The sequence below is a fragment of the Tympanuchus pallidicinctus genome, unplaced genomic scaffold (genome assembly GCF_026119805.1).
Source record: "Tympanuchus pallidicinctus isolate F22 unplaced genomic scaffold, pur_lepc_1.0 scaffold15, whole genome shotgun sequence".
In the NCBI taxonomy this organism is placed as follows: Eukaryota; Metazoa; Chordata; class Aves; order Galliformes; family Phasianidae; genus Tympanuchus; species Tympanuchus pallidicinctus.
Window position 1 is genome coordinate 4,232,186 of NW_026294669.1, and position 14,567 is coordinate 4,246,752.

At 38.8% G+C, this 14,567-nt stretch overlaps 1 protein-coding gene across 8 annotated transcripts in view; it reads right to left on the minus strand.

Moving 5' to 3' along the window:
- Nucleotides 1–14,567, minus strand: part of KYNU (kynureninase) — an 85,697-nt gene that overhangs the window by 21,618 nt on the left and 49,512 nt on the right. For 6 of the 8 annotated variants that reach the window (XM_052676128.1, XM_052676127.1, XM_052676125.1 and 3 more), the window contains 6 exons: nt 12,448–12,509; nt 10,890–10,961; nt 9,407–9,481; nt 7,934–8,080; nt 1,451–1,549; nt 638–711 (listed from right to left, as the gene is read on the minus strand). In XM_052676128.1, the coding sequence (XP_052532088.1) occupies nt 638–711; nt 1,451–1,549; nt 7,934–8,080; nt 9,407–9,481; nt 10,890–10,961; nt 12,448–12,509 (529 nt within the window). The remainder of the gene's footprint in view (nt 1–637; nt 712–1,450; nt 1,550–7,933; nt 8,081–9,406; nt 9,482–10,889; nt 10,962–12,447; nt 12,510–14,567) is intronic. The other 2 variants (XM_052676123.1, XM_052676130.1) reach the window with 2 other exon arrangements.

Below are 14,567 nucleotides of genomic sequence, written 5' to 3' on the forward strand. Positions count from 1 at the left end.
TTTAATGCAGCTAACTTCAGTTCTGATAGCACAGCTTTTCCTGGATTATAAAGTCTTTGAGAGCACAGATCTCCATGTAATGCTTTCCAGCTTTACCAGTGGATATAATTTTAATGAAAACATGCCAGTATTAAAGGGCTATTAGACACAGAGTTGAAATTGCCTTTGATTTTTGTTCACCAATAAAAGACTTCAATGATTAAAAAAAATCCATTTTTAAAAAGAAGATATTAAGTATTCTCTTTACATTAAACCATCTCACAGGCATGATTTGGGTTTCTTATTTTTAATATTATAAGCATTCTCTTTTATGATTACGCTTAGTTTAGAACCAATAGCAGACTTCAAGGAAAAATCATTGAAGATGTGAGCTCAAACACTAACTATTTCAAAATACACCCAAATTAGCATAAAAATAACCATTCTGAGATAACAAAGTCAGATAACCAGATTATCTAAACTTACACTACCTTCTTCATTAAGGCAATAAGTCAGCAACAAATATTAGTCTAATAAGTCTTCTTTGAAGCAGGGAATTTTTTTCTGCATCCATCCATACAAACATATTACAAGTCGATGATCAGGAGTCCTGTATACTTTTCCAGCTCCCTGTATTTAAGTTCAGAAATACACTTACGCTGGTTGAATACTCTGGGAATGCTTCTCGTGAATGTAGGCAGCAGCGAGGCCTCCTGCTCCAGAATTTAAATACTGGAAAGAACAAATCAAAATGTAAGCATCTTTTGTGCTCGTTATCTGTAATGTATAGCTTTTCTTACCTCACCCTGCTCTATAAAACAGACTAATTTCAATATTTCTCGTGGTTTTTAAAATGGAGATCTTAGCACTTGTCTCGAAGTGCTAACGTAGGTAGAAGTAGATGTATTTTTTCAAATTAGTTCTAAAAATATTCTTGGCTTACATATGGTATCTGAAATCTAACAGACAAAAGGCTGAAGCAGACCCCCATTATAATACACAGAGAAATAATTCATTAACCTGTGTTTATTGACTCTCAATCTCAACAGAAAGTGAAAAGAGCTAATAGATATCCTGCTGCATGATCTGAAATTCTTTGAGTTTAGGGGAAATTGCTCTCATTTAGAGGCAATTTACAAAAATCCCATAGTGGCAAGACTTCTCTGTGTGGGAAATAAGAGGAGAGCCTTTGATTCCATGGCCATGGATCTGAACATCCATCAGGGCAGATGTTTAGCCACTGCTAGCATCTATCCACCAACATCCACTAACACTAACAACAACTTACCGCTTACTTTTTGGAGCTTCTCATAACAAAAGCACCACTAGAGTCAGTATCCTTCAAGAGGTGCTGCAGCTGGTTCAAAGATTCAACCCAAGCTTTGAATAATAACATGTCAGGTACAGCTCATACTCATCTTACCTCTATAAATGAGATTATAGAGGACCTCAAACAAGGAATCTCTTTTACCTTGTAGGTGCACCAGCATGCAAAATCCACTCCCCAGTCATGCAAATGGAGCTCTATATTTCCAACAGCATGAGCCAGGTCAAATCCAACAAAGCAACCCTGCAGGAAAAATATTTAATATATTGCTTATCACGATAACCAGCACCTTAAAGTTACTTTGAAAAAGAATCTTCAGAGCTAGTTGTATGTATTGCTCTCTATACAGGCTTGATAACAAGTTCCATCATTTATATATTTTTACTATGAATGAGAGCTGTATGTATCTACCAAAACTGTCATTTGTTTTATGGGCTTGTCTTCAAGGACACTCAGAGATAGTTTAGATTTCTATTTTTTTTTCCTCATGCAGTAAAGTGGGATCACTCGAAATAAGCAGTCAGAGAAGCTCTAAGCAGAGGAAAAACAGTAATATACATAATGACATTATTCAGAGAAGAGCAGTTAGATTTTAATGTTTTCTTATGTTTAAAATCCCCTCAATTTTCACACCCCGATGTTGCTCTTTGGGAATCCAAATTAGTGAGATAGCATCCTATGCAACATCTTGATTTTTTAGGGATTTTTGTATTTGTTAACACACTGCCATTTCTCTGTTAAAAGTGGGTGTATTTTAACAACCAAAACTTGCGTGGGGCACTGTGTAAGGAAGGAGAAAAAACGATATATAATACAGATGTGTAAGATCACAAATAGCAGTTTTACACACAAAACAGCCACTGGATGGCAGCATTTTTTAACTAAGAAAGTCTTCTTAACTTTGCTATTTATTTAAGCACAGAGAAATAAAACTGTCTTTTGTGCCTAGACTACAAATAAAATGCTATTTTGCATTTTGCTTTAAAAACCAAAAACAGCCAGCTTGAAAACAGCATGGTAGGCGTAAGAGTGAGAGCCCAGGCTTCAGAAAAAAAATCAGCATCCAATAATAAAACAAAGGATTTTTCTTTTTTTTCCAAGAATCTCTTGCTGTTTCTTGCACGAAGGGAGTCTGAACTGAATTATTTAAACAATACTTTGGTATATTTAATCCTCTGTATAAGATAGATAACAATTTGAATGAAGCAGCATTTTAAGAAGATCCAATGGTAATTCCAGTGGAGGAACTAGTGAAGTTATCAGCTGGAAAAACCAACCCAAAATGATGGGAAGAAGAAAATCCACTGCCACAGTATTTGCATAATATAAGCATCTGCTATTAAACAGAACCAGATTTCCAATAAATGTTCCAGCCTTCACACACACTGCAACTTGTCTTCATAGAGACACTCAGGAGTAAGTTAGGACAAATAAACGTAAATGATGAGGTTAATGCAGAGAGCTGAAGCACACTGGATGCCCATGGGAATGCTCTCATCCAGAGATAAAATGGTTTAGGTTCAGAAAATAAGATACTAAAACCAATCTGGTAGTGAATGAAAAAGCTTAAGACATTAACCCGGCTTCAAAACATCCGTTGTCTGGATTCAAACATTTACATGCATACGAACTACACCAATTTTTTTTTTAAACTGCTATAAGAAATTCATTGGTTTCAGTGAACAACAGGCATACTGCAATATGTTAGGAGTCTTGGAGAATTAGCGTGGCAGCACATTAACAATATTAATACAAAAGAACTTGCTGCTCATGGAAAGAAGTGCATAAGAAATGCAACTCTATGGTAAATTCTGTCTTGAATTCATTTGCCCTTCCTTACATGTAAGCAGTAATTTCTACAATATATTTAAGTGCAAGATGAATAATTGAGAAAAGATTGTAGAGTGAAAATAAGAGAAGATGGTGAGGCACCCAGAGAAGCTGTGGATACCCCATACCCGGAGGTGCCTAAGGCCAGGTTGGATGTGGCCCTGGGAAGCCTGATCTGGTGAGGGGCAACAAATGCACAGCAGGGGTTTGGAACTGGATGGGCTTTAAGGTCCATTTCTGCCCAAACCATTCTATGATTCTGTGACACCAGGAAGTTGGATGCCCTTGTAATCATGGTACTAAATAGATGTTCCATAGCCAGAGCTACATCTGTAACCTCAATATGCCCAAGTGTGCCAAGAGCACTGACGCCAGCTGGTAGGTGTTGGCTTGCATCAGTGCCATGCACCTGCAGCCCACCAAGCAAATAGTCACCAGCATGCCACCCATGGGACATATCCCTCAGCCATTTTAACCAATCCCCATTGTTTTGAAATGGCTTGGCAAATCCCGCAGAGCACCATTAAACTTCATGAGGTTCCGTGCTGGTTTCCTGCATCACCTCGGGAAATCCCATTCATGTTTTGCTCAAGTTGTCATCCCCAAAAACGATGCTGCTGCTTGGCTTTCCTAGGAAGGCGTCTGGCACGAGTCGCATGAACAGCAAATGTTTAGCCACACAGATTTCATGGAAGAAGTAAAACAAACTGAAACAGCTCTCCCTGCACACACCACGCAGAGCAGGGACTGCGTGGGAACGTCACTTCCCCAGGCACAGGGAAAGCAGAGCTCTCCATCTGTTATGGGCAAAGCGAAGGACGCAAGCACTCCCCTGCCTCTTCAGTTTTATTTTAACATCTAAAAGTCATTCCTGCAACATGTCTGGGTAGCTGCTGATAACCAGCAGGTAACAACTCAGCATGGACAATGACATTTGGAGAGACGCAGAGAAATGACAGCCTCACACAAGCAAAGCTGGGACATTTAGAGTGAGACGGGAAAAGAAATGAAGATGAAGGATCTTAAATCTCCTCCTACTGGGACTCAAGAGATTAAAATACTTTACGTACTGTACAGAGACAGTGAAAAGTACAATGTAACTTATAAAATGAAAATCATATTTGAAAGGCAGTCTCCTAGAAGTCAGCCATTTCTTTGCTTGCAGAGGAATAAAACAACTAAATCTCCTGCAACCTCTACAGCAAGCACAGAAATGTGGAGCAAGAAAAACTGTTACATCCTCTTTCAGCCTGCTGATGGGTCTCTAGCACAATACGCTGTAATTTTGATTTATCTGAGAGACCTAAGATGGAAAAATAGCCTGAGGTAATTTTTCAAGCTTAATTTAGTTCATTTAATATTTAATGACTTAATGAAGCTGTCTATGTGCAGAGCTTTCACTCTGGGAAGAATCTTAGCGTACGTAGAGAACTTACAAAATTGGCTTAAAAAATGTAAAAGGAAATTGGTAACTTAATTCATAAATGATTGACCTCAAGGATCCTAGGACATTTTCCAGACCTCCAGAGCTTGTGGCTCAGACCTCTAGTTAAGCCCTGATGGGGTAAAGCACTGCAGGACTTTATTTCAATTATCCATTACAATAATTAAGACCATCCGTAGGACGTTTTTTTCCCCTCAGCCACACCAGTTGACTAGTGATATTCTTCCCCCTCTTCTCAAATGACACTGTCTCATATTGTTCTTCCCAATTTCTCGTTGTCAGCTCTGCACAGTTTCACTGCTTATGCTCAGGAGCATGGGACCATTCACTACTCTTCAATTCCACTAAGGAGAGCCTTGTATTTCTGCTGTCAACATGACTTCTCAGGCGAAGCCTTTTTTAATGCACATTTTAAAGGACTTCAGCTGTTCTATGTTAATGTCACGTATGAGACAGTCATTCTAACCACTGCTGGTTTCATCAGGTCCAGAATCTCTTGAAGAAATGGTCTTCAAGTTCTGAAAGCCTGTCAGCCCAGGGATAAGTACTGTACAGAAAAGAAACCCATAGACATTACATGGATGCTAATGACTAATCCTATCAGGCAGTTTTATCACATGTATCTAGCTCTGCTTGATCTGCTGCATGGCACTGGAATTTCCCTTTGAGTCATTAAGTTGACCTTTTGAGACACTGAAACATCTGCATGATAAACAATACCTCTTCAACTCAGGGAGAATACTGGATCCGAAGTTCTCATAATATTCCCTAACTGGTCCATAAAAGAGGAAAAAGACAATAAAATAAAAGCAAAGTACTTCCTCAAACAACATATGGAAAAGCCCTTGTGAAAAAAATACAATAAAATAGCAGCTTATCATAAGTACCTGGAATCTCCCTAGATGGTTGACATCTCAGTAGCCTCACTGTCCAACATAATCAAGAATTGTTCTAGTTGACACTGCATTTCAAGTTCTACTTGTTTCAAAATTGAGGACCAAAAGCACTGGATTAAATCCAATCCAGGTTAATCATCTGAACTCAAATTTCTCAAGCAGCAAAGGCTGTTTCCTTTTCATCACATCTCCCCCTCTCTGTACGGCTGGGTCAGCAGCTGTTCCTTGCTCTCCTCTGGCCCAACATCAGCTCCTACCATCAGTTCTGATCTGGGAACTGAGGAGAGGAGCCAATTGTGTTTGAGGACCCAGCATTTTCCCTTCAGTAACCAGAATCTCCAAAATCAAGAAGCAGCAGCTTACAGGAAAACAACTTACCACTATTAACACAGCAAACTCTCCATGAATTGCTGATTTAATAGCTGCTCAAGTAAATATTTGCAGTATGCTGATTGTTTAAGTGTGGTGAAACTGTATGTCAAAAACTAGTTTTGTATAAACATATAAACATCACTTAGCCCAGAGGCAGAATCCATAAGGATGTGGAGCTGAATGTATCTGACAGTGGCTGAAAAACAAGAGCTGCCTTATACTTTGCTTTTAAGGCTATCTAGGTGCTCAAGCACTTCTACAGACTTTATTACTTTTCTTTAAATACAATAACATCCCAGGTCATGAATGTACTCACTTCCCAGTCCAACAAACTATCCACGAACAGGTTAATTACTTGCATGCACAATTTATGCCTACATTCACTAAGAAGCATTCATAGGGACACAGCAGCCCACGCACCCTCCTGCTTGAATTAATATTTTGACTTGCACAGCCTTATGGAAATGTTAAGCTCTCTATAACACATCCTGGTTATCCTCTCAAGCAATATAACCATCAAGCCCATTTTTGCTCTGTATGAACAAACTATCACTGACTATTTTTCCCCTGGAACATGTCTCAACGTGTCAGTGAGTTAGTTCATAGCTTTCACTGAAGCCACAGAGCTTCTGCTCCTTGAAATGCATGCTCATAGTCCAGTGGGCATCTATAAGAGAGAATGTAAAGAGATTTTTCCAAATTGTTCATGTTTACAGTGAAGAGAGATATCAGATTTTTCAGACCCTTCACAGAGTGGATTTGGAGGCATGGTTTGTATGTGGGTGTTAGTAAAGTGAGCAAAAAGTTCTGCTACGACAGAGAGCATGAGTAAGCAATGCACTGGCTGGCATCACCCCATCAATCACCTGTCTGCCCTTCAGATGTTGCAGTCCATCCTTCTAATTGCTTACATTCAGAAAAACACTTAAAGAGGAAGGCACCACAAAGGTGTTGTTTTTAGAGCTACTTGGAGCTGATGCACAGACCTGCTTGCCCCCACAGCTGATTGCCTTCCTTTCCTTCTTCCTTGGCTCTCTACATCTGTACAGCAGGTTGGTGCTGTTTTATATTATGTTCAGGACCAATTCTGTCATCAAGTGCTGTTCAGTCAGAACCCCCCTCTTTTTAATAATCCACAGTCCCTGTACCTGCTCTTCTCATACCTGCTCTGCTCTTTACTGTCATTTTTCAGAGCCCAGCTGCTTACTCCCTTGACCTCCAGAGAAACGCCCACAGCCAAAACTACAGCTATGGAAGACACACTGTGACACGAGTCAGGAACATCTCCAGAGTTAAAACATCTAATTGTAAATAATTTACTGCTTTGCAAATGCACAGTGATACTAAATAAATTCACCTATGAATGGTTTAATCCTCAATTAGATAAAAGGTACATCTACTAAAAGAGTGCCCCTATGCAAAGCCTGGAAACTTCCGGGAGAGTAGAAGACTTAATTAAAAACTGTTTTCTCTTGGATTCCTGAGGCAATTGAGATGGTTAAAGAAGTTTTGCAGCTATGCCCATGGAGCACACTGCCTGCAAGTTCCTAAGGCTGAGCCATCACTAAAACACAGTCATCTTGTGATGCTGATGCGTTCATCTCTGGAAAAGTGAGCAGTGGGGTTGGAGCAGTGCTGGCTGTGTGGGAGCTCACCTGCCTTAAGGGTGAACACTGCTGAAGTGAGGCCACAGGGAAAGAGGGAAAACTATGGAAGTCTGCCAAACGAGGAGAAATCTAGCACAAATTAATCTTTAAAGAGAGACAGAAGCTATGATTTCCTCCTCCCCCTCTACTGCACTGAACCTCTTAGAATTCTATCCTTAAGGGAAAGCCAGGTAGAAGTCAAGTCGTGCATAATCTCCATAATCTCCTCACATAGTTTAAGACCCACCTATAAAATTGGCTCTCTCAGCCCTCTTTATTCCCACAGCACTCAGTTCCCAAATGATTTGTGCACAGCATGCTTTTACCTTTTATCAGAGTCCCACAGCTTTCCACATACGCTCCAGTTTGTTCCACGAAAAGAGGAAATCAAAAATATTTCATTATACATACATTTAGGCTGGCCTTGGAGCAATCCTACCTTCTTTTGGCCAGCTTTTGTTATTCTAGGGATGTCAAACAGCTGGCCTGTGTAGTACTGCACCCCACTGAACAGAACAACAGCAATAGAGTCCCCTTCCTCTTCAATCACAGCAAGAATATCTTCAATCCTCAAGGTCTCCTCCCCCTAAAACAAAGTTAAAACGCACATTTTACATCAACTTTGGCAGTAATGAAACTGTCATTTCTGATTTCGTAATCTATATTTTACCACAAGCCATGCTGCTTGCATAAGGAGATCAAAAGCAAATCCTTAGCACAGTAATGATATACAAAGGTAGAGCCATGAAGTAGCCTATGAGTAGAGTTATTTCAAAAAAGAAAATTAGCAAACTTATCTCGAAAGTGCCAGTTTTTAAATGTCTATTCACTTCATATTTTAGCATGTTTCGTACTCTAATATTTCAGACAGCTTTAATTTACAAGCCAGCATATATGGTTATTTTTAAATATCTGAAATTTGTGACATTCACAAGGCTTAAAGCTGCCTAACAGTTTCATCCTATACTTTTTTGATAAACTTCATATCCCAGAGGAAACCATTATAAGTTTGCTATATTTCTGTTTCAAAAACAATAAGTCTCGCATCATCAAAGCGCAACAATCCCCAAACATGGGGTCATTACACGTAAAAGAACTTTAACAAAAAGTCTCGCATTCTCAATTCTTTACAGGAAAGCAACTACTCTGTCCTCCTTCTGTTTTACTAGCAAGGGATTGTGTAAAACATACCAGCACCTAGGGATCAATTAGGCAGTGAAAAGCTAGAATTAAATTAGACTTGTTACTGAAAAGAGCTGGGACAAGATTGTTGAATTGCAAGTATTGCAAACTGCTGTTATCTCAACCATTCTTGCAAATCTATCAGCATTCAGTAGTGGGCTCTTTACTTACAAGATGATTCAGATTTCAGAAGCAAAAGGTCACCACCAGTTTATAGTTAGGTGGCAGAGTTCTTAATACTGCAACACTGAAGCAAGGCAATCTTTCAAATTACTCTGTGCTGCATATTATTCAAAGCAGACCTTTTCCTTAGCCTGTGCAGATAAAGGCACAGTGCTGCTCATGTTATGGCAATCTTTTACCTTAGGACACTAAAAGGACATTAGTGTTTCTCAATGAACTGTTCCATTTTGCAGTTCTCTCAGGATGCTGTTAGCTTTCTGCAAACAGGAAAAAATGGGGTTGCGGTAGGGGGGGGGAGCCACATTTTTAAGGCAAATGCACCAGTTGAATCAGACAATTGTAATTCTGATCATAAAACTGAAATTCTACCTAAATATACATTAAACTTGTGTAAATTTATCCAAATACTGTAAAAGCATTATAGGGAACATGGGACTATAACTCCTGCAGGCAGCTGCTAGAATATTTGAAAACATATGCCTTCTCTCATATGAGATCCACTTCTGCCTTAGGACTAGCAAGGAGAGCTGACGTGCATCTCACCAACCTCCCGTGGCCGCAGCATGAGCATGCTTTTCTCCACATCGAGTCCATGAAATCGAAGCTGGGACTCAACAGCATACTGCAAGAGATTTTCAAGCAGAGCACATTAGCCTAAGTACACGATAAAGCAACTAAAGGAAAAAAAAAGCCAAGCACAGCAGAACTTCAGAAAAGCAATTCAGATGCTTGCCTTTCACTAAAATTAATGCTCGAAGCCTAATCTGACTTTTCTGAAAACATTCTAGATTTCCTTCGGTTTGAAAAGATCAGAATTTAATTCACATCAGACAGCAAGGACAAAGTCAAAGCCTAAATTCTGTAAGATAGGCTGATGGAGCAGAATGAGGTTGGAAACAAGGCAAAAGATGCATTTTGCCACATGTCAGCAAACAAAACCTTCACAGATAATGGTCCAGTGAAATCATAGCAGCACAATCTATAGCTCATTCTGCTAAACCTGGGCCATGGGTATGCACGTTGCTTGGCACATGCCAACTCCCAAGCTGTCACATATGCACTGCTTTCCATGCAAACAGGTCTGACTGGCACATGTTCTTACCCATGTTACTTACCCTCATGTGCTGCACAGCCAGGAGGAAATGAGAGTTCTAAATTCTTACACACTGATATTTTAAAATCAGTAAATAATGGTTCTGGAGATAGCATAAAAATTATCAAGTAATACCATGAAATAGATTAAAATTACATGACAAGAACCGAAGTGACAGGAGTTGAACTGAGTATTACTGAAGCACCATAGAAATTTAAAAAGATGGAGTCCCAGCGTACAAGTGCACCTGGAACAAATGCAAGATTAGCATGAAATTGCCTTTGTTTGAAATAAAGGCAATTTGAAGTTTATACAGTTGTGCTGCCTTTTCTTCAACACAAATAAACTTGGAAGTAGTTTGAGTCGTGTCTATCACACCTTAGAAATCAAATTTGTTACCAATTTCCATGAGTTTACGGAGCTGATGATAAAGTAGCAGTGGGTCACAAATGCAAAGATTAATTTTCTGTAAGCTATGATGCATGGACAATTGCATCTCATTTTATAGCAGACAAATTATGTTTGAACTAGTAATCCAAAGTGCTAAGAACAAACATTTCCATCTCTGTCTGGGGATACATAAGTGTTAATGCTGTGAATTTGTATTGATTTGGTTTCATAAAGTAAAACAGCAACAAGAATTAATAAAACATTTACAACTCGAGTTGATTTAGGCCAGTAGTTTGCTCGATGTCTTTAAAAAGACTAATAAATCAATGTGTCCATTCAATCTTTTCCTCTTGTAACATTTTTTATTTGAACAAAAGGAATAAAGTTACAATCTGTAAAATATGCTTAGCTCAAAAGCTTCTGACAGATTTTTTTATTGTAACGTTACTTGGACAAGATGAGCTAATAAATATTCAAATCAGGCTACTAATATTCTTTGGAAAAATATGATTAATAATACAAATATGGTAAAATATTAATTTCTTACATGGTCAGAGGGAAAGGCTTTGGCTTCTAGAAGAATTTTATAGCGTGTTGGAGTAGGCTTAAAGAAAGATAGCTGTTAGGAACAAAAAAAAAAAGATATGTTGAAATGTACCTCAGCAGAGATGCTCCCAGCATGTAACTTAATAAAGACTGTTTTACTTTCATGCAGACTACAGAGAATCCCCAGAAATCACAAATATTTCTCTGTCCGTATAACATTTATCAAAGTAGGAGAACATTATAATACTGTATTTCATAGATTCATAATGAAGGTCACGAAAAATCCAATAGTGAAAACTTGCTCTTACAAGAATCAACAGCAAAGATTTGACTGCAGACAGGGAAAAGTCTGGATTTCGCCCAGCCCCATCTCCCTTCTGAAGAATAGCAAACAGCACAAAAGAGCTGCATTTCCATGTCAGCTCTAAAATATTAGCTATCAAACCATTGCCTCTGAAACAAGCTGAATGAAAGGACCAAGCTTTCTGTAAAGACCTCATTCTCACCCATCTCAGCATCTTCAGGGGAATTGCCTTTCCTACTCATCATCATCAAGAGGAGGAGTAGGAGCAGACTTAGGAACCCTCTTGTTCATGATAGAGGTGTAGAGACAGTTCCACAGGGCTCAATCTGGGCTGTTTACTCGATTTCTAGCTGCATTGCACCTAATTCTCAGCAAAGCAATTAGGTCAATTAGCTTATACATAGCCCCACCCTGCCCTGCTTCAGGTGCCTTAATTTGAGAAATTCAGAGATACGTTACAGACAAGATCTAAATGCTAATACGTTTATTCTGCGTGTTGACCACACAAAACCTCATGTGATCATTCATTTGATGCAAACTTTGGAATCACAGAAGAACCATGGATATAACTGTTGAGGGAGCTACTTAAAAGGAAATCACATTTAGGGCCATGGTGTCATAAAACCAACAAACAGATGTTTTGCATTTTGTAGTTATATAAAATTCAGGACTTAAATAATGATTTGAAATTTAATAGACATTACTGCTCCATCTTTACTCTTTGGTCTTGTCTTTCTTTAGCTCTCAAATTTGGCATGGAATCCAGAGTTGAGCAGCTATTTAGGATGTTTAGTTACCATCAATTAATATTCTGATATCCTCTCTGAGGACTGACATACAGCACATGTGAGAAAAGCTCAAACTTTATGAAATCATAGAATTATTAAGGTTGGAAAGAACCTCCATCTACCACCAATACTGTCCAGTAAATCATGTTCTGGAATACTACATTTACCCTTCCCTTATACATCTTCAGAGATGGTGACACTACCACTTCCCTGGGCAATCTGTTCCTTGAAATCATCTTTCTGTCCAGCTTTTCTGTTCAAGTGGAGCCTGGTTTTATAGAGAAATGATGTTGCTCAAGATACTATTTCAAGGGCTTAAGGAAAGTTAAGCATTTGCCTGGTGTTGCCTTAATGAGATCCCCACAAAACAGTTTACTTACATTAAGAAAAGCATATTTGTCACAGCCATTCATAAATAAAGGAAAAAACATTTGTAGACCTATCAGATAAAACTCATGAAGACATACCATCAGGAGATGCAAGTTAACAGTTAGTCCATTCATTAAGGCTACTTCATGTCTTTGGGCACCTGAAATAAAAAAATGTATATACTATTTTGAATTTGATTCATAATTCCCGAGAAACCTTGTGAAGTGTTCAGAAAATAAAATAAGAAAAATGTTTTCAGTCAGCGTTTCTCTAAAGACAGGAAAGTAAACAAATGTTTGAGATGTCATCACAGAGAAGGAAAAAGATTTCTTGTCTGACTCACTACACCACACTAGCAGGAAAATATTTCTTTTTCAGGTCAGCCACAGAAAAACAAGAAGCAATGAAGTATTTCCATTTCTTGGCAAACCACTAGCAGATTTATTGCCATTAATACCTCAGACAAAAATCAGGTCATAAGCCTATACATAAAGTAAGATTTCAGACTTATTTTTGTCATTAGTTTATCTGTAAAACAAGTAAGAAAACATATTGATACAATAATCTGTCGTAGGTGGTAGCTGTGATGTCAACATAAACCTCATCTCTAATTAAAAAAACAAGCCAAAATGGCCTAATGAATATAACAGGCCATTATTAATGTGGCAACTTAACAGGAAGCAGCCATAGCTACATAGCTCTAGGGAGGGGAATAACAGATGCCTTTTGGCCACAGTTAATCACAGACAGAGCTAATGGAGTAACAACTAATTGTTATTACAGAGTATTAAGCAACAAATTCTCAAACCTTTATCAACCACTGGTGAAAGGTTTCAGGCAGGATGAGGGACTCTAAGGCAAAGTACTGTGTTGAGATATGGAGAAAATCAATTCCTATTTCTTTCTGTTTTGCCTGATGTCTGTTGTTGAAAAGTAGTAATTCACCCTTGACAAATCAGTGCTTTCAGAGTTTTCTTCAGCTGGAAGGAAGATAGGCTTGTGCACATTGCTGTAGTCATCACCCATCAATGGAGTTTGCTGAAGGTGGAAAGAGACTGAAGAGAGGGAGAGATGAAGGCAAGCTCAAGCAGGCAGGGAGGGCAGCAGCCACTCTGATGGAGAAAGAGGAAAGGAAAACCTGTTGGGGCAAAAAGAAGAAGGGGAGCAGCAAGAAAAGGAGAAGCAAATCCTGTCTTTCTTGTGTCCTGGCCCCTAATCAACAAAGGAGAGACAGTCCCACTATATCACAAGTGGTGTGGCTTCCCTGAGCTACAACTATACCAACCTTAGAAAGAGACACAGTCATGAGCTAAGCTCAATAAATGGAAACTTAGTCAAAGATCATGGAAATCTGTGAAAAAGAAGAGTTTATTCCTAAATCCTTGCTGTGCAGGTCTAAGCTTCTGCCATCACAGGAAAAGCCAAGAACCACCTTGATTGAGAGATTCAATGGCCTTCTTTGTGTTGCTGAAATCTTTGAAATTATTTTAAATTATTTAAAATTGAAAGTCATTGAACAACAAGACCTGCTGATAGCTGTCAGTGAGTGCTAAGGACCTGTTCAGAGGATGATCCAGGATGAATAAAAGTTGTTCTAATTTCCCTCCTCCAAACATGAGGAACTTGGAGTTTATGAGAAGAAATACAAGTGAACCTAGCTCTTGAGCAAGAAAAACGAGATTTTTCATCACTTAAACTGCTCTCCTCTGATATTTTTTCCCTCTGATAGCACTGCATCCACAAGCTCCATGCTGCTGGAAGAGGTCACCTTGTGCCCCTTCTACTGCAGATACACAGACAGCTAGTCAGTGATTGCAGCTCAAAACAGTGTTATCTGCAGCCTTAATGTTTCTATGGAACTCTTGAGGCTAGGAAAAAAATAAAATCAAAAATGGTGCTTTCCTGTCTATCTCTGCTCTTTCCAAGAAATCTGTGGTTTTCACAGCAAATTCTGCATGAGCAATCCTTTGCTCACTGCACCACTCCCATATCAAACTAATGGTTAATCCGTAGATCACTTTTAGCTGCATGCTAGCATCCCAAATTAAATATGACACTACATTTGTCTTCCGTAAATTATATATTTATTAAAAGCTTTCCATTATTGAATTTCATGCCCACAAAACAAACCTCATCCGTGTCATTGGAAAACTGTTACCCCTTATAACCTGCTCTGTTTTCAGAAAACAACCTTTCTGTGATCCAATTAACCTATTAC